The sequence below is a fragment of the Calypte anna genome, chromosome 3 (genome assembly GCF_003957555.1).
Source record: "Calypte anna isolate BGI_N300 chromosome 3, bCalAnn1_v1.p, whole genome shotgun sequence".
NCBI classification, from domain to species: Eukaryota; Metazoa; Chordata; class Aves; order Apodiformes; family Trochilidae; genus Calypte; species Calypte anna.
In genome coordinates, this window is record NC_044246.1 from 72243308 (window position 1) to 72264014 (window position 20707).

The 20707-nt window shown below is 37.6% G+C and overlaps 1 protein-coding gene across 1 annotated transcript in view; it reads left to right on the forward strand.

Moving 5' to 3' along the window:
• PREP (prolyl endopeptidase) overlaps positions 1-20707 on the forward strand; it is an 86642-nt gene that overhangs the window by 51454 nt on the left and 14481 nt on the right. The window contains exons 10-11 of the mRNA XM_030448003.1: positions 1850-1953; positions 18195-18331. Coding sequence (XP_030303863.1) covers positions 1850-1953; positions 18195-18331 — 241 coding nt within the window. The remainder of the gene's footprint in view (positions 1-1849; positions 1954-18194; positions 18332-20707) is intronic.

Below are 20707 nucleotides of genomic sequence, written 5' to 3' on the forward strand. Positions count from 1 at the left end.
TAGAAAACCGTAGATGCTGAAACCATAAAATAATTTTTGCTGTTCCCTGAATAATATGGTTATGCCTGATGTCACCTCCAGTGCTTAGGTGAGCACCCTCGTGTTTTGCGTTTACTTAGCACCCAGCAAAAGAGTTCAGGCCTTAACATTACTATACTTTTGGATATTAACTGCCATGCCACTGACAGTAATAACAGAACACGAGATGCTGTACCAGGAGTTCAGGTGCACATTATTGAAATATTAGATGATTGAGTCCTGAAATGCAGTCCATGACTGTGCTTATGCTTCGTCACCTGGCTTCCTAATATGCAGCTATTCTGTCTGTTCTGTGTGTAAAGTTTGCCAATACATTACCCAGCTTGGGCAGCTGAATATATGTCAAATGACTGCTCTGCCTGTGATGGCCTTGTGTGCTTTCCTTTGGGCTTTTTCATCACTTTAGGGAAATGTTGCTTTGATGCTTGTCTGTACCCTACATTAGGCTTCTTAGTCATTTTGTGACCAAAAAAAAAATCCAAGCAGATTAGAGTAGTCATACTTCTGTTCCCCTATTATTTCACTATTATGGAAAGAAGTGTAATCAGTTATTAGAAATTATAACTTTCATCTGTGTTCCTTTGTCAGTCTGTATTTTCTGCAGTCTATAAACGTGGTTTAAAGAGGCAGTTCTCTTGTATCAGATATGTTTTCTCATCATTTCATGTTTCAATATAATTTTTTATGGCTATAACCTCTGTAATAATTACTTCTGGTTTCCTGAAAGTATCTAAAATATTCACAATACAGCAGTATTTTAATCAAGCCTTGTCAACCTTAGTTAATTTTAATACATTGAGGATCCATGTAGAGGGCTTGTTGCTTGAACTTCTAGTGTTTGTTTCCCTAATGTGTGTTAAAATTTTACATAGACCAGCTTGTTGTAAAAAAGAAAAACAAAAAATAATTAACACTGAGGTTAGTTTTATGTATCTATATATCTGTAGTATATCCATAATCACTAGGATTTTGTAGTACATTATCTCATGTGCAAACATGGTAGCCATACTATATGGCACATGCTCAATGATTCAAATGTTTATAGGTTTGAATGACAGGAAATGTGATTTATAGTCTTAAGTGCAAAATTCTTCATGGCCAAATACATATCTGTGTAGTGTCTAGGTTGCTACTGTTTCTGTGACTTAGCTTATGCTGCTTATAGACAAATTTTCTCATGTACACCATATTTTAGAATTCATAGGTGCAACTCAAACAAGTGCTGTTGCTTTTAAACCTGAAGGATCTGGATGTAAAATAAATTATTCCAAGTCCAAATCCCACTCAGTTGTCTAGGCAAACTGTGCTATTTTGCCACAATGTCAAGTGGGTGTTCCACCCACTTTCCACTATCTGGAGAGTCCATGTGAGTTATTTCCAATTGTTTTAACATAAAGAGAAAAATGTTGACCTGAGTGAAATTCTTGATGTATGTATTCTCAGTCTGGAGGCTTTAGAGGAGATGCATTTCAATGACTTGATACTTCTTTCTTATAACATGGCCATTCTCAGTAAGTGCTGTGTAACTTTATGAAAGCAAATCTTTTTTCAGTTTCGCTTAACCCACTTCAGATACCTGGCACTATGTGGGCAGTGGGAATTATTCTTTCTGTACTGAAAGGCTTTTCACCCTTCCTAGATGAAGTGCATAAATGTGTTAAATTATATATTAATTGAAAGAATGCATCTAGAGTGACTGTTTTTATCCCTACTGAGCTACCTTTGCCATCCAGTACTCCATCAGTATGTCTAAACCAGCACCATTTTAATAATGCACATGCACTAAGCTGAGAGTCTCACCCTGTTTTAGGTATTATATATCACTGTGATCTGACCAAAGAAGAGCTGGAGCCAAGAGTTTTCCGGGAGGTGACTGTAAAAGGATTCGATCCTTCGGTTTACCAGACAATCCAGGTAATAAACAGAAATCCCTCTTTCTTGCTGTTATCACTAACATTAAAGTTTAACAAAATTTCACACTTGTCTAAGGGTGAGAGTGTTTTGATTTAACTCCCGTATTGCAGGTCTGTGCTCTGAAAGAATTCCACCAAATTCTTCCCTCTTGTTTAGGGAGGTTGGAAGATGCCACTGCAAGTAACAAAGCAGGCTCAGTCCTCAGTCATCTTATATTATGAGGCAATATGTTCTATAATTTTTTTACATGTTATGGCATTCTTTGATATTTGTTTTAACGTCATGCAGCTACTTTTTCATGTTTATGTGTTTCTTCTACCTGGGTAACTTGCTGTGGCTCCAACTAGCTGAGTGTGCAATAGGGCAAAGCTTGTAGGCAGTAGAGAAATAGAGAAATCTTGGAATAGCCAGTCAACTTCCCATCACTTCCAGAATATTCCAGGGTTCACTGTGGGAAGGTGCAACAATAAATGAAATACTTTTACCTCCACCACTATTACATAAAAGTAGTGATGATTTTTGCCACCAGTTCATACTGTGGATCTCTATTAAGATGTTAAGAAGAGACTGGGAGGAAAGAAGGAAATGCCTTAATGAATTTGTAACTGACATTAGGTAAAAAATTTGCCATAGATCTATGAAAGATCTTAACCATGATTATTTGGAAGGAAAGCAAGAAAGTATACAACAGTGTGAGCAAAAAAATAATTCTGTATAGGAATTTCCCATTCTATACACCTTTCAAAGAAGTGCCATAGTATATTTTGTCTGCTCATGCATCATTGCAGTTATACCTGGAGCACCTCTCTCTGATTTCCCTGAGAGTGGGATTAGATCCTTTGCATACATTAAAATACATACATAAATAGAAGTAACATTTCTAATGTAAAACCCTGTGAAGCAGTTATTGTAGAGGTCTGACAGCTTTTAATATTAGATGTTTAAACCACTTGAGAAAGGGACCCTTCCATTCTAAATGTATACTCCCTAGTACTGCAGGGTCTGTGTCCTTTTCCGTACTTAATATGTAGTAGGGTTAGCACTGCATTAATACTCTGTTTTAAGTATTTCTTCAGGCTCTAATGATTGATTTGGACTGCATGAATAAAAAAATTGAGAGACAAACAGATATGTCTGTCTAGTGTGGTTACATGAAAAATAGGTCTTGTCAAATATATTTATTGGCTCTTGGGAGGGCAAGATTGCATGGGTGGTTTATAAAGCCATCAAAGGCTCAAATTTCCCAGAGGCTTTTTTTTCCTTAATAAAACAACAGCCCCTAGATTTAAAAGTTTGCACAGTTAAAATTGCAGGCGTAGGTGGTCTAAAAACTTATTCTATGAGGCATGAGCATGGGAAGAAATTAGTGGGGTTTTTCCTAGCAAGGTCTAATTTCAGTAAATTTCCCAGGAATCTAGAGAATAGTGTACTTCTGAAGTGTATCTGTTCCTTGAGTTTCATCATTTCACTCTACATCCACTGAAACCACTCTGTTGTGGGAAGTAAGAGTGGTGAGGAGGCTTGCTTTAGAACAATACTTTTATTTTGAACTGAAAGGTTATTGTAGGTTCACCAAAAACTCAGGCTCGTATCTCAATTTAGTAGCATGGAGACTCCTTTGGAAGTGCCTGTTCTTCATATCTAAGTGAAGGCATATAAGAATTAACTGAGTTTAAAGCTTATAAAGTTTACAGATATTACTCCTATGGAAAATAGTGTAAGTAAATTTTATCTTTGCAAAGTTGACAACTAAGTTTTCTTGTGCCTCTCTGTATTAACACCTCACAATGACACCTTATCATGAATTGACAGTCTTCTGGCCTAACTCACAACTCACCTACTTGTAGGCTGATATGCAGGATTATAAGTGTTGAAATTGGAACAATAAAAATGCCATTTGGCTCCTTTTGCCATTCTTTGAATACCTTCCAGACCTGTCCTAACAGCAGTTTGGGATGAACCAGAAATAGAAGTTGTTATTGACTGCTGCACTATGTATTAGCTCTTGCAGAAGAATGGTGAAATTCATAACATAACTTGGTTCTACAATTTAGTTTGATTTAAAAGCATCTGCTATTTAGATATTGCTGTAGAGATTAAAGGAAGACCAGTCTTTAAAATGATATTTCTCTTGGGACTGGGATGAGTATCTTCCTCTTTCATTTGCAGAAATTATTTGTATAGGTGAAGTAACTTTCATTAGAAGTTTCGTGTTGTTCAGACATTCACACCCATCATCAAGCCCTTACAGCACTGATTTCAAGTTATGAGTCATTGATAGGGTAAATTTGCCTACAGTCATTCTAATTCCTAGGGGAACTTTACACGATACAGTTTGGCACAGCAGTTGATCTCTGTTTCAGGAAAATACAACACTGAGAAAAGATGAGTCAGACCATAGGCTGATGGGCAGGCTTGGGGGAGAAACTTGGGCATAGCACCTGCCCACGCTATTCCTGGATCTTGTCAGTGCTGGTGGTGTAATTTCAGGAGCATTAAGTTCCCTCATTAAAATAAAAAGTAACAGAGGGCAGCAGAGGAAAGGAGAGTCCTGTGGAAGCTGTATTAACTCAACCTGCTTAGCAATGCAAAGAATGATATCATCAGTGGTTTTACAGAGTAGATCCAGAGATGTTTTTACTGTTGTATTTTTCTCCTTATCTAAGTGTATATGAATAGATCACTGGAACTTGAAGAGAAATTCAGGAGCTCTGACTTTATCTCTGTTAAGAAAAATACATTCGTAGGAGAAAAGAGAGACATGTCTTTTTTTTACATCGATTCTAAGCAGAGATAAATGATTCTCCCCTTTTTGGCAAGATTTTTGGCATCCTTTTCTTCCTTCTCCTGAGAATCCAGCACAGCCTCAAAATGTTTTTTGAGGTGTTGGACTTTCTTGCTTCTAGCACTATTGGGGGTTTGAATCCTGCCTCGATCTCATGGAAGGGAGGAATTAATACTTGGGGGAAACAAGTTGTTTATTGGTTTTTGCTTCTGTTTTATCCCTTTTATATCCTTGTGGTTTCATATTACAGTGAGGGAAAAAATGTAGAAATATTGGCAGGTTGAGGGGAAGAAATGTGAAGAAATGCACTGGTTTTGGTGCTTGCCACAGGTTGGCAGACACCTGCCCTCTTGCAGGGGGGAAGGAAGCTCTGAGCTGTTTCCATCAGAGATCCCAGGAAGAAGACTGAAGTCTTCTGCTCTGATGTCTCTCAGTGTTTTGGCAATAGCTGTGGGTTTGGCACCAAGGCAACAGTCTCACTCTGGAGGAGATCAACAAAATCACAGTGACAACTGTGGCAGTACTGGTGGTTTGCCAGTGTGAATTTAGCATTTTAACACCCGTGGCATGTGATTGTTACAAACACCACTTCATCTGCCATTACCTTTTCTAACTGCAGGTCAGTGAAGAAACATTAACTGAAAATGTAGTCCTTTAGTTTCAAGACCCTGTATTTCTTAAAAGCCAAGACATTGTATATTAAATATGTTACATATTTGCAGCCACAGTACACTCCATTTTAAGGCAAAAATTGTCAGTATGAAGGGCTTTGTGTCTAGAAGAGCATCCAGTGAAGGATTTCCCATAATGACCTTACTTGCTCTTGAACTTTGAAATCCTTATGCCTGAACTGAGGAGTAGCAGTTAGTTCTACACCCATTATATTAAAGCAGTCTCATCCAAAGCACTTCAGATAATTCATACCAGTAGTTCTGTCATATCATGGTATTCCCTAACTATCTGAAGTAGGAACCAGATCTCTGTATGCTAAGTAAGAGGAAGAAGTGATAGGGCTTTGTACTGGGAAGAAGTGATAGGGCTTCAGTGATCCAGTTCAAATCCTGCTTTAAGGTCTAAATGTCCAGGGTTGCTTTATCCCCATCTTGGATAGCACAGAGGATTGCTGCACAGTTTAGGATTTGGGGAGCTTTTGTTCAGCTTTTGTTTTTGTACCCCATCACACAGTGTGGGAGATAATACTGAAACACTAGTTTCTGTGTTAATTTGAATCATTATTGTGAAACACCTTTGTGTTTCACTAGTTCCAAGCTTTTAATATTAGATCATTTATTTTTCTGCAGTTTGCAGGAAATTGAAGAGCTTCTTAAAATGTTAGTCTGTACAACATTCATGCTCAAAACATTATAAAAACATTGATTTGTTTTAAGCATGAATGTGTCATTGCTTAGTAGTTTTACTACAAATAACTGTGGAATATTATGGTCTTATGCAGTAGAATTTCTGGTTGAATTTGCAGTGGGGTTTTTTTCCACTTCTCTAGTGAGTGGAGATGTTAGCTGGCAATACTTCATCCCAAGCTGCATTCTGTGCTCCATTTCTTTCAGAGAATTACTTAAAACACGAGGTGAAATAACAGAGAAAGAAAGAGCTATAACCACTGAACATAGCATAGAGAATCCCTTCTTACTCTTATGAGTTTTAAACAAGAGCTTAAGCAATTGTAATGGACCTTAAAGGATTGATTTACAGTCTTAAAAATGACTGAATTGTTAATTGTGAACAAAAAAGTTTTCATTTTTACAATAAATGGCAAAATACATTTTGCCATCAGGAAAAAGATTAAAAAGTCATTCTCTTAGACACCTTAAATGAGCATGTGTGTTGTAGCCTTCAGGAATCTCAATAGGTAGGCTTCGCTGATGTAGAGAAATTTAAATGAGAATGTTATTGTAGTGAAAATGCTTATTTCATGTCTTCTTTCTAAATAAATCACTGAAGATTGCTTCCCTTGTCTTTTCTATGCAGTTTTCATATTCACTCCTGTGATTGATCTCACCTCCAGTAATTAACTGTGAACACATTACTATTTTAATTAACTCTGTTACTCACAAGATAAGTCAGAATTCTATTTAATGATTCTCAGTGGGAATCTTTTATTTCTCAAAGGTAGTGAATATTATTAGCTTCATTCTACAGGAGCAGAAACACTCAGAATGAAATTTGTCCATAGTTGCACAGTGATGAGGTGTTGCACTAGGAATATGTTTTGTTTGCCTTTCTAATGGTTTGCTGTTCCTCTTTTTGCTTATCTACAGAGTTGAGTCTTCAAATGTAGTTTGAAAACTTAATCAACCCAGATATTAAAGTTTTACACAATTAGCAGGTCAGAGAACATCAGTGTTTGGTGGACTTGGTACTGTTAGGCTAATGGCTGGACTTGAAGGTCTTTTTCAACTCAAAAAATTCTATGATTCTATGGTTCTGTTCTATTGATTAAAAGGCCTCATCTCTGGTATCTCTAATGGTATTAAATGCTGGCAAACTCCTGTCTTTTTATGAGTATGGTATTTGCATCTCTTGTACAGTGCAGATTGAACAGCCAATACCATTAGTGGTGGAGGATCAATCACGCAGGATGCTTCCACAAAAATCTGTTCTAAAGTTTCTTGGAGGCTGTTCAACTCTTGCTTAGACCAAGGAGTCATAAAAATTGAAAATTTCAGCACACTAAGGGCTGCATATATAGTCCTCTACTGAAAGAAAGAAATGGTAGATACTACTTTTCTACTCTCTGTCCCTAAATGTCAAACTTTGGTATGCCAGCATTGTTCAGAATGAGAGCACTGCTCCACAAGTGTGGGAATTTTCCTGTCCATATGCTCACCCATTACTTTGCCTTATGGAGCTTACCCAGGAGGGTGTTAAATGGTAATGATAATGCTGCATTGTGGACAGATCACTCTGGGACCACAATCTTTGCTTTTATTCACACAGCTGGCAAAAGGTCACTAGATGGAGGCAGTTGTCATCACTGGTGTGGGCCAGCATTCAAGCTATTGATCAAGCAGGGAAACACAATTAATTCCTTTGTCAGGCCACCAAGACAACCAGACTCTTCTGGTTGTCTTTTTCAGTACTGTGCTAGCAGAGTCACACAAGTCTGATTAGTCATTAGGTTTCCAAAGAAAGGGATTTACATTAAGAGTTATCTATGCATATATATATTTGTTTCTTCCACAGAGTGTTTTTTAAAATAAAGTAAATTTGCCAAACTATAGTAATTACAGTGGTTCACTTGTTAGAGAAGGCCATACTGGTTGAGAATAAAATATTGATTTCTGTGTCCTGGTGTTTACACATCTGTAATATATATGGACAAGTTTTAAGAGTTTTTCTTTCATATGGTAACATTTCAATTTTTAATATTTAAAATTGAAATTTAACTAATGCAAAATCTCAGTGCAAGTGGTGGATTGGATGTATCTCTGTTTTCACCAGCTGTTCCTTTAGGCTTTATTATATATGTAAACTCTCTGGATCACCTTCACATCTCTCAACCAATTATGTATTTGTGAGAGGTAGAAGGCAACAGGAAGGGGAGGCACTTGTTCTCTTCCACAGTCTTTGTCTTCTGTGCTTCTACTTTTGAGGCCTCTCTTCTTGAAATTGTATAAAACATGAATAAAAGCAATCTCAGAAGATTGATTTCAGTCTAAGAGATAGGATAGTGGGATTTCCTGCAAGAGAGGAACCAGCTGTTACTGCCCAGTAGGTGATGTAGCAGTTGTGAACAGAAGAGACCATGGCAGAGCTGCTGTGATAACTAAGGGACAGAAAACTGGGAAAGGGAAGATGTTTCTATTCAGGGCCTGAATATGGTTGGAGGTGGTGGCCACGTGGGCATGTACTCAGGTCCCAAAGGTGGCTGTTGTGGCTACTAAGGCTAGAGCATGCTGGGCTCTGTGACTGGTCACTTCTGCCTGTACCATTCCTGACTGCCTTTTATCTGCCTTATGCTAAAAAGCCTTCAGTCTCTCCCTAAGCAATCTGTCCCAGTGTCTCACTGTATTTACTGTTACACTTCTGTAGGGAGAGTTTGCTGCAAGGTCAAACTGAAATTCCTGGAATTTTAATTGCAGTTGAAATGCATTTCTTTGTGTCCCTCGCAGACAAGGGAGACAGGTAATTCTCTTTCTAGTTGCAGCAAACTGCTGCATATTTTGAGGCACTAGCTATGGGTCCCTACAACTTATTTTTTCTTTAGACTTCAAAAAAATATGCACTCTGTTCAGTTTTTCTGGCAGTTGTTTTCTGGGCCTTCCGATCACTCTTCTTTCTTGCCCCAGAATCTTTTTAGATGGGCAGAATATGATGTACCATGTTTTAAACTGAACATACCACTCCAGCAGAGGCTTTGCCCATGTTCAGTACAGACTTCATATGTCTTGCGGGTGAGACTTGGTTTGTAAGTCCCAGCATAGGGTTTGCCTTTTCCCTAACCATTCATTTTTCAAGCTCATTTTGGTGTGGAGTATAACTCCAAGATACTTTTCTGAAATTTTTTTGTCAGTTGTTGCCTATCCTGTAGGTGACTGCTCCTGTTGGAGTATAATAATGTTGTATTTCTGGGCTTTACTGGATTGTGTTTTACTTTTTCACATAGATTTGCCATATGTTTGTTATTCCTTTTAAAAAGCACTCCCTTGTCCCCCCTTTTCTGCCATGCCTCTGTTTCCTTTTAGCAATTAAACTTCCCTGCAGCTCCATGTTCCATTTAAATACTTAACAGTGGGTGCATCTCTAATTCTGAATGGTGTCCCTGTATGCTACCAGGGAACTTGGGATATTATCAGACTAGAAATTGTTTTGACAGAGCTGGGAGGTTTGTATTTCAGAGCTACAGGCCTCAAAGCACACACAAGTTGGTAGCTTGTTTATGCAGTCATTTACTAGGCTTGCCATACAAAGAGGTTTAAGGTAGTACAGCAGCCTGCAGTGAAAAAAATAGAAGGTTGCTGCTCCTTTATTTGGTTGTGTTATTGCAGTACTGGGAGCCTTAGTCGTGGACCCCATTTTCACCATTGTGGTGGGTAGCATGCAATGCAGACCATAGCAGGATCCTTAACCACCACAGCTTGAAAGCAGGACAGGGAAATTAATTATACATTTTGAAGTTCAGTAATGATAGCTATGCATTAACTGTATACTGGGGAAAAAAAAAAAAGTTATAATTTGTAATATTTAATGAAAAATGCAGATAAAATTCTAATATATATTGCAGCAGCCCAATACAATTACATTTGCTCGCTTCACCCAGGACCAAAGCTGTTTGGTGGAGTAGGACTTTTGTTGTTAATGCACATTCATCACTATGGTAGAAAACAGATTATTAGAGTTGAGAGTCGTGAATATTAATGGAAATAACAATTTCAAATATTGTTGAGGTCTTAGATAGACTTGATTCAGACTTAGTGCGAGTTGTTCATAATCCAGCATCCTCTGCTAAGTAAATGATGCTGTGTGGCCACTGTTTTGAGCAGCCTGCAATTTTAAGGACAAAGGGGAAGCCAGTCTGGTAACCTAAAGCTATGACTCTTGCTTTGACACTGCAAATATTACTATCTTAGAAAAGGATGCATATTATCCAAGACAGTTGTATAATAGTTATGAGCAGTTCAGTTTGTACTAAGAAAATATTTTTTACTAAATAGAAATGAGGGAGTTTTGGAGAGCCTCCCACAGGTTTATCTTTTATCAGTGTTCTGTGGCACAGTCAAACCTCTTAATATGTTGATGTTGCTGGATGTTTTCACATAGTGTAGTCTCCACTTAAACAGAAAAAAATTCCACAAATAATGTGTAAGGTAGAGATAAAAAAGCTTCTTAGTTAAAAGCCTTTTATCTATACAGGTTTGGTGTTGTCTTTTGGTTTGTTGATGTTTTTTTTCCTCTGAAATTGTCATTCACCAGTGAAGAGATAGGAGAATTAAACATCAAGTATGTCGATAAGTATTGAGAGATGCAGCTCTCAACTTGCATACACAGAACACTCATATGGGTGGGATCATTTAGAAGACTTCTCTCTTGTGTCCAGGCATAAGATGAGAAGTAGTAAAATTTTCAGAATCATGAAATCTTGGGGTATTCTGAAAGATTTTTTTTTTTTCCAAGGGAAAGGAAGGGAGGTAGCAGTTCAGTTCCCACCCAGAAACAGTTCAGTCACCAATTATGTCAGGTTTTTTCTGTGTGCTTTTGTCTGCCTGTGAGGCAGTAGAAATTCATCAGTGCACAGTTTTATTAAGGGTAATCTAGTTTGCATCTTCAGTTGATTTGATTTTATCAACACTGCCCAGAGGTACTCACAGAATATAATCTTTCCATAGGTTAATTATTTCTGCTCTGTCTTTGCAGGAAATTTATAGGACAAGGGAAGCCTCCTGGAAAAAGAATTTTATATAAATTCTCCCTGACAGCTCCCTGAACTGATTGCTTTTCGGTCAATTTGTCAATTATGTCTGAAAGTAATAGTGCACAGTAGTCACTGCTAACAGCTGAAAATAGACAAGATGTGGAAAAGCTGCAAAGGATAATAGTAGAATACCTAAAATCAGGGAATCTTTTACCAATAGGAACATTCATGTATTTTTCCTTATACTTACTTGTTTTTTGAACTGTTAGCACTCACTGAAGTTGATGACATCCTTAGACAATTGATGTGTTGATATATTGGTAGTTGATTATTAGTAGTTGAATTCCTTGTGCCTGATATATATTTTCTTAATTTTGCCATCTTGTTCACATTTTGCCCAAGAAAAAATTGCTGCAAGCTGTCAGTAGTCTTACAGCTGTAAGAAATAAAAGGCAGTCCTCTTTTGTTCTTCATTTTTCTCCTCCTTTTTCCAGGATTATTATAGGGATGCATCAGAACACTTCTTGCTGTTCTATTATGAAGTACCTTGAAGTCTTGGTTATGCTGTCTGTGGAAATCACACAATCAATCCCACAATTTTTTGTGGGATTGCTCTACACTAGTTGGGGTTTAATTTTTTCCATAAATATTGTTACAACAGTTTCACAAAAACTAGTTTTCTTCTACTTCTTGCTATTTGCTGGGTCATTTTTTCTTCATTGTACAATGAGTATTGCAAATAAATGAGCCTGAAGTGTTGGATCTTCACAGAAAGGAATTGGTTACAAGACACAACTGTTGAAATCAATAGCATCTGATCCTAAGTATTATTTTCTTCTAAGCTGGGACTCCAGGAATTTTTTAGGACTTTAGCTGATCCTTGACCATTCTCAATGGAATTTTTTTTTTTTGCTGATAGGTGATCTCTGTTTCTTTTCAAACCAAAAAGTAGGAATTAAGAGCATCAACTACTTTTACAGTATTGTACTAGCCACATACAGAATCTTTATAGGTGTTTAACAATTGATAATGCCTCTGGTTTTGTGTAGCCAACTTGATATCTGTAAACATGATATGATCTCTTGAGGAAGAGAAAGCAGAGTACTCTGAAATTGTCCAGCTACTGAAAGTTGTAAATAAAGCTTCTTGGCATTGTGAGTAGAATATGCAGGTCCTCCTAGATCTGGGCACTTTACATTACCAGTGTCAAGATGGAATGTATTCTATGCAAGAATTTTCTGATACTGGTTTATAGGTTAAATCTGAGCACCCTGTGAACCATGTAGATGACCCTACTGTAGGGAGGTAAGCCAGGAGTGGTTGTGACATCTTTCTGAAGCTCATAAAAGCTCAGCAGTGCAGCTGTATTGAGTTAACCAAGCAAGTTTTGAACAAGATGGAGTCAGAAACATAAAAGCTGAATTATTGAGTTACTGTTTAAATTAATATATCTCTTTCCTTCACATGTTGGTTTGGATGTGTGCACCTGCCACAGTGTAAAAGCATAAATTAGAATAACTATTGTGGAGTAGCTTGCTTAAGGTAATTTCTGTGCCTTGCTTACTCCATGGTAAGTTGCCTCCACATTTTTATTCTTACAGTGTTTATTACTACAACTGGAACTGATTTTCCAGCATGGTAAAGATGAGTGGTGTTTGCTTTTCTACACACTAGTACAGTGAGTTGCCTCCTGTCAGAGCAATTTTCTCAATGAAGTAAAGCTTGATTTAATAAAAGAAATTGCACTAGTTAGCAGCTGTTACTTATGTTTTTATTTATAACAGTGTGCTACTTCCGCTGAGAAAGCCCTTATTTATCTCATGCTATACTGCTTCATAGTAGTTTATTTCTTGAGTGTCTTATGCACAGAGGTAATCCAAGAAAGAGACTGTACCTCTGTCCTTGGGAGTTTTCTGTTTAACATGACTACAATGTATATTTAACTCAAAAGTTAAATGTTACCTATCTGATACCTGCATGTCTCTGCACTGTACCCTGAGTTTTCTTTGAGGCAAATTGATGAAAGGAAAAACTGTACATTGCAGATGCTAAATATTCTGCTGCAGGTAGCTCTGAGGTCACAATGAAGGGGGGAGAGGATAAACAGAGAAGAGCCAAGATGTCTTTCAGGTTGCACAAAGTGGAGTAGAGGGGCCTCGTTGGATCCCATTTACCACTAACATTTTATGTAAAGGGAATAGTGCCATTCAACCAATCTAGAAAAGTGTGATTTAAAAGCAATTTCTACCATGTTGGTCCTGCAGGATTTCTGAACTTTCAGCTCTATTTTTCTCTTGCCCATCCCTTCCTCTTCCCACCACCCTGTGAGATACCTCCCTGCAGTCATTTGCAGCTAGGCAGCTGAACTTCGTAAGGAGGCATTTCTTCTAAAAGACCATCTCCTGGCACTTTGCCTCTGTCAGCATGAGGCTGCTTTTTGTCCCCGTGGGTGGGTAGTGAAACAATTACTTCTAAAAGGTTTCCAGATTATTACATTCTTCCTTGGTTTTACCTGCATGAATTTTTACTGTACTGAGTTACTTTGGACCCTGTCCAGTTCTATATTAAGCAAGCTTTGAAACCTGCACAGAATTGCTTTGAAGCTAATTTAAGAGGCTTAAATAAGATTGATGAGGATACCCCTCCAAAGAAAGGAAATGTCAGATGCTGTGGATCTGCTGTGTAGTGGTAATAGTTCTCTTACTACTCCTGATTTCTGGTTCATCCTGTGTGTAGGAATACAAAAACTGGTGGTTAGTGAGAGCTGCTCTTACAGGTAGCCATTGACTGGCTCCCAGAGTTGTCCATAGGGTCACAGGTGGTATTATTCTTGCATCCATGCAACTGCTGCAATTAATAAGGCATTTTTCCTATCATGTGCTATATAGTCTTTAGCCCCAGACTGGTATGGTATAATTTTTTTTTTTTCTAAAATTAGAGGCAGTGAGGAATTGAATGGGCTGTGGGGAGGTGATGTGCACAGCAGCACATGGTTCTGTTTGAATCTGTGAGATTTCTGCCTTGGCATCTTAAGGTGAGGATTTCACCCTTCCTTCCAGTGCTGAAGCATTCAGACTTGGTGTGAAGGCAAGGTCTTTGTGATTTGTATTTCTGAAGGACTGAGTAGCATCTATTAGGACTTCTGAGTTGGGAGGTGGTGTTTGTGTGGCATCGTTCAGACAATTTTCTTACCCAAATCTCTCAACGCTAATGTTGGTGTGTGATAAATCTTCACACTTAACAAAGGAAATACTTTAAGTGAAACTGAATGCTTGAAATGCAGTTCCAGGGAATAAAAACTGAAGTAGTGGTTCCCTGCAGTTGCCTGCTCAAAGCAGCCAGGCATGCTTTGCTCCTGCCTGTGTCTGCTGGGATGCTGAGCAGTGCTGCTGGTAACTTTGTGGTGAACACCAGTGAAATCAGCAGCCATGTGTGAGGGCAGCCAGTCTTACCTAGAAACACAAAATAATTGCTAAATTTCACAGGACTGCTACATCCATTGTTCCAAATGAAATTGAATAGTCTCAGTAAAACTAATACAGGGGACATTGGGAAAAAAACCTCATTTTAAAGGCGTTGTCTTGGTGTTATTAAACCCAAGTTATTGAACATGCATTTTTGATAGGGATTATTCTAGTGTTACTTATACGCCTTTGTAGTTGCTCTTTGTAAAATTCTTTGGTATTTTGCACCAAGAATGTCAATGTAATGACAAGTATAACTTAACCTGGTTTTTATTAAGCACACAACAACATGGAAACAATTGATATCTCTGGTATGTAGTACCTAATCTTGAAAGAGAGGTTGAGAGAGACATTTTTAGCATCTCTAGCAGCTTTCTAAGAATAATTAGCTTATTGTGACTTAGGGTGTGTTTCCATGTCCCAGAATTAAAAGGTTTTTTTCATACATGAAATTCATCTGTTGTCTACAGGAAATAATTCCTCTTAAACAGTCAAATTAAATTCTTTTGATTTAAATTCTCTTTGCTATTAATGAGCAAGTCAGAAAATTTATAAAAGCTTATAAAAAGACATTCAGGTATTGTTCTCAGCTAAAGATTATATGCACTAGACCTGTGTTAAGATTATTTTACAAGCTGTGTTTTACAGCAGTATTTTAAAACCTGTGTTGAATCTCACCTTTTTAAGTTAATTTTAAAGTTGTATGAGTTCAAGGTTATTTTTCATTTTAGAAGGATTTGGGGTATTGGTGATTTCAGGTGTGCATCTACTGTCTTTCCCAAACAATTTTAATGACGTAGATCTTTTAATCTCCCCATTTTTAAACAGAGAAAACATTTCTGAGAGAAAAAATGAAACTGAATACCAAAAAATTGCTGGGTTTTTAATTTTAAAAAATTGAAGTTTCTCTTTGGTTTCAGGAGTTTTAGGTGTTCTGAATTACATGGCACAATGTGAGTTTTCAGGCAGATTAGTTCTATTTCTCTATTTGTTGGGATGATGCAGAGGCAGAAGTGGATAAATCAGTCTTTCTGAATCGAGTTCATACAGTGCTGGCTGATTGTTTCCATCTTCCCTAAATGAAGATTCACCTACCATAAATACTGTATGTACATTTAGAGCGGATAAATATATATATATTATGCACTAAAAGAGGATTACTAAGTTTGTGTATCTTATAGCTTAATCTTATTTATAGTAATGAGTAACTACACAAACAGTATTGCTTTCTCCCTGGGTCATAAGAAGAATAGGGACTATAAATTCATGCTTCAGGTTCTGGCATCTGAATTGAAAGTGATTCTTTCTGGCACAGTGACCCCTCTGCCATGTGACAGATAGGAAGGAACATCAGTGTGAGCTGAAGTTAGCTACAGCTATTTCAGGGCTGCTCTACTGCTCCAGCAGTGTGGTCCTAGAATAGCACAGGGGGGTTGCATGCAGCAGGAGTGCCCTGTCAACCCCACAGCATTGCTGGTGCATTCCTAGAGGATGAAAATATTTATTTTTAGCGTGTCCCTCCTTTAATGATGAGTTTCATAATTCATAACTGTATGTCTGAAACATTGCCCTCAGTCCATTCCCCTCCAAAATCACTTTGCTAATTTGCTCTCTTTCTGTGTGCTGATGTCTGTAGTGATGTGAGAGGTTTTATTTTGAAAATATGTGAGCAGTGATTAACATAATGTGGCCAGTACAAGTGGATCACTCCTAGCTGTGATAAAGCAGAAAACAGTAGTACCCTTTTATGAGCATTTACTCATGTAAAAGCTGGCAGCTTCTAAATTTAGACATGAAATACCATCACAGGAAATTCTTCTTTTTAGGGCTTGCCCTTTCCAGGTTACCTTAATCTTTGAGATAGAAGCACATCTCTTTATTGGTTACATGAATAAACCATTGGACTTGTTTCGGAGATAACACGTAATTTAAAGGTGAGATTGAATCAGTTGTTGAAAATAGTCTATTTGGAGAAGCTTAAATAGCTTCACCTATATTGGTGTCTCACTGAATTGATTTCTACTCCACCCCCTCTCCTGTTTGTTCATCTTGCAGGGGAGAGGTAATCGTTATTTTAAAAAAGATAGGAGTGAAAACTTAAATTGCATATGTCACCTTGACGTGCATCTCTTGTTTGTTGAGTTTTCATTTTAACGTTTCTTTTAATGCTACGTTAATCTTAACTGATGATGATAAAAATCCTGCTAAAGAAAGCTTTCAGGGAGTTGTTTACCAAAAAAATCCCCTTGTTCAGAAGGAGGCAGGAAAATTAGTGTTATCCTTTAAACATCAGGAAAGGACTGGGAAACAGCAGTAAGTGACTATAAACATAGGGCCAGGTACTCATCTTGTGTGAACTGCCAGCAGAAATCAGAGTCAATCAATAACGTTTTTGAGTGGAGTCTCTCAACTTCTCACCTTAGCAGTATTTCTGTCCATCAGATATTTTATTTGTTCATAGTAATAGGATAAAATGAAAGTCCTTGGTGTTCTACTGCAGTGAGTTCTGATGAGCACTTTGTCGGTAAGGATGAAGTTGGTGGCAGTAGTTGGAAACAGTGATTTCATCTGTGTTAAAATGCCTTCAGGCTCTTCTTCTGAATTTTTCCATATGCTGGGAACTGTGAAACACTGCATTGTATCTGAAATTTGTCTGCAGATTTTAGTGAAGCCTCCAGAGGTAGATGTGGTTTTGCTTGAGATTTCTCACATTTCTGTAGCAATTATTAAACTAAAATTAAAGGTGATTATTTTGTTTTCAGGAGGCCGCGTGAACTTACATGTTTCACATTACAGGCAATGCTCAGAATAAACGTGTTGCACGGGTTCGTATTACTGTTGAGGTTCATGTATTATAAAAATAGATCCTGTTGATCATGTGCTTTATATAGATCTATTTCCTTTAAAAACACAGGGGCTGTAAACATGCTACAAAATAGTAAGAGTGCCATTCTTCATTTACTGCTACTTTGTTCTAATTAGACTGAAAGCTGCAAATAATGATGCTAAAACCGTATCAACGAAAAGTGGTCAACTAGAACTTCATGGCTATCCATAAATTGCATTCACACCCACATGTTTTGTGTGACTGACAAAGTAAGACATGCTGGATCCTAAATTAGATCATGCAGGCAGATACATGCATCAAAACAACAAGATATGGGCACTGTTTTAAGCAATTGCAGCCTGTGATTGTGTATAAGGAATTTGGCTTTTAAGTTCACACAGTGTTGTGGCAGCAATAGAAGGACATACTGAGGCATGTACTACATGGATACTTTCATTTGTGATGGACCATGCTCTTCTTGCAATTTCATAATTTTTGTCTTTCCTTGCAGACAAATGTATTGTTTTTGTAGCGTTTTCTTAAACCCCCTTATGTGTATAATTGATGGATGAGATATCTAAAAATGATACTGTCATGCCCTTTTTATTGTCTCATTTTGATGCATTTTCCAGAGTTAGTCAACAACCAAGCTATGACTGAACCTGACCTGGGCTGTTTGGTGCAGATTGCTTGGAAAGTTTTACCTATTGGAAGTTACAGCCTTTGATTCTTGTTAGGAGCAGTTGTGGAGAGTTATAACAAAATACCATTTGATTTCTTTTTCTCTTGCCTTAGGTTTTCTACCCTAGTAAGGATGGTACGAAGATCCCAATGTTTATTATTCACAAGAAAGGAATTAAATTGGATGGTTCTCATCCGGCCTTCTTGTACGGATATGGAGGCTTTAACATATCAATTACTCCAAGCTACAGGTAAGCAGGGTACTTTATAACTTCTTCTGAAGTATCTGGTATTAAAAACTGTCTCACACAAAGGGCAGAGTAATTCATTTCAGACCCCTGCAAAGCCAGATGGTGACCTTAAGGACTTGCACATCAGTGTCCAGGTATCAATTGTCTGATTTGTTAGTTCTAAACTCAGGGATTTTGCCCATGGTCACAGGAGAAATCTGTGTCAGAACAGAGAAGTGCTGTCCTCTTCTGAGGTTTACAGCCAGCACCCTGCCCTTTGGATTATGCCTTTCTCCTGGTTTGTCACTCAGCTCAACAGAAAACCATGTGGATGTATTATGTGAAGGAAGTACTTAAGCCCTTTGCTGAACTGATAACTTAGGAAGTTTCCTTTTTTCCAAGTTATACCTATGTCTTAATATTATAGAAAATGTAATATATGTTTAAATTCATGTCAATAGTTAAAATTTAGATGTGTTTTTGTAGTATACTTTTCAGGAGATTATATCAGAAGCCAAATCCTACTGTGTTCCCATATAGTCAGGAAGAGGAAAGATTATCTCCCTTGAGATGCACATGATGTGGGCTCTGCATATGCAAAGCAATGCATTGTAAACCAGAAATGTTGTGTGCAGAACAATATTTGTAGTCCTCAAAAGCCATAAGCTTTATTGAATAGATTATCTCTTTAAAGAAAAGGCTTATTTCCTCAGCAAGGGAATTTGAATAGACTTACCAGAAGGCAGTGATTGTCTGTAAGAAATTCTCCTAGGTGAGGGAAAAATATAAATGCAAAGGACTGAATAGAGGGCATTTTTTTTTTTTAATAATAGAAGAGCAGCTGACTGTCACAAAAATAATCTATTATGAAACCATCTGATTAAGTTTAGGTGCTAGCAGTTTTGCTTTAGAATCAGGGCACTTGAAGAAATCCTTTGTAGTGTTTACTTTTCCAGGTCCCAGTGATGGTATTTTTAAATAGCGTTTGCAGTTTCTCATCCTTTTTAGCAAGTATCTTTTCTAACAATGGACCTCACATCATGTGTTCTATGATTATTTTAATGTGTTTTAGCTGCCTTGTAAAGCTACATTTTTAATTTCCTGTGTTTTTGAGAAACAAAGTTACATAACCAGCATAGTTTTTAAGTTCCTTTCTAGATTAGTCTCCAGCACTATTTTTTTCAGTTTGTTGTAGATGCTGAAAACTGTGCTAAGACTTACAATGTCTGGGGTTTTTTTTAAGTAAACATTGCTTATCTATTGATTTAAGATAAAATGTCACGTACAGTAGAGCTGACATGAACTGGCTGCTGGCAAAAGAAGGTATCTCATAGTGACTCCTTCCATCTCACATCCCTGGGCACTGGTGCTTGAAAGAACCTTTGCTAAGCTGATTTACCTCACAAGAATGGCAAAAAAACTATCCCAACAAAAAGGAGTGGGCGGTTATCTGTCATTTTGGCAAGTTAAAAATTGACTCTTGTAGGAGTCCAGCAAACAGGAGCAGGCAGCAGGAGTGTGCAGCTGGCAGTCAGAAAAGAAGAAGATGGAAGCAGTGACCTCTGTCTTTCTGAACCCCATGAAAGCTTTATTATACAGTTCATAAAATAAGAATATAATCTGTAACAGTCCCTTAAATGCACAGCCAACTATCAACAATCAAAAAACATTATCCATGACAACGTAAAAGAAACATGATTGGCAAACCTCCTTCCTCATTCTCTCCTCATAACATCAGTGCATCTCTAGTCAGCCTTACTAACTGAAAATTAAGAAATGCCATAGCCTTCAAATGCATCTTTAGGGTTACCATGAGAATTGAGTAGTAATTGAGGAAAGGTTTTCCAAAAGTAGATGGGCAAGATCATAAAAGGAAAATTCTATTAGAGAATTTATGCCAAAAAAGGCAGGACATGTGGTTCCCTCTTTACCTGGCAGATTGAAGTGATGCTCAACAAGATACCTCTTACTGTGTACTGCAGCATTCCATGGGTAGTTCACAGATCCAAGTGTTGCTGCATCCACATCACAACAGCACAATTCAGTCATGTTTTTTTTTTAGATGACCACAGGCATGACTAGTAGAAAGCTGCCACAGGATAGTCAAGGTTGTGAGTTTTGCCGTATCATTCCCCTGATCTTGAGCCAAGACATGGCAATGGAAATGCAACTAGGTAGTAACCACCTTACCTTTAAAAAAATAAAGAAGTTCTGAGATAAATACTCCTGATTTGTTATTTGAAATTAAGGCTCTTACAGCTTTTCACTAAGCATTCCATCTTCTCCTTTCCAGTGGTTTATTTCTGTCCTGTATTTCTTCAAGCCAGTACAATGTTTTCTTACTGGTATTTCACACCCATTAACCATGAGCCAGCTCTCTGGCTTGGCAAGCTAATT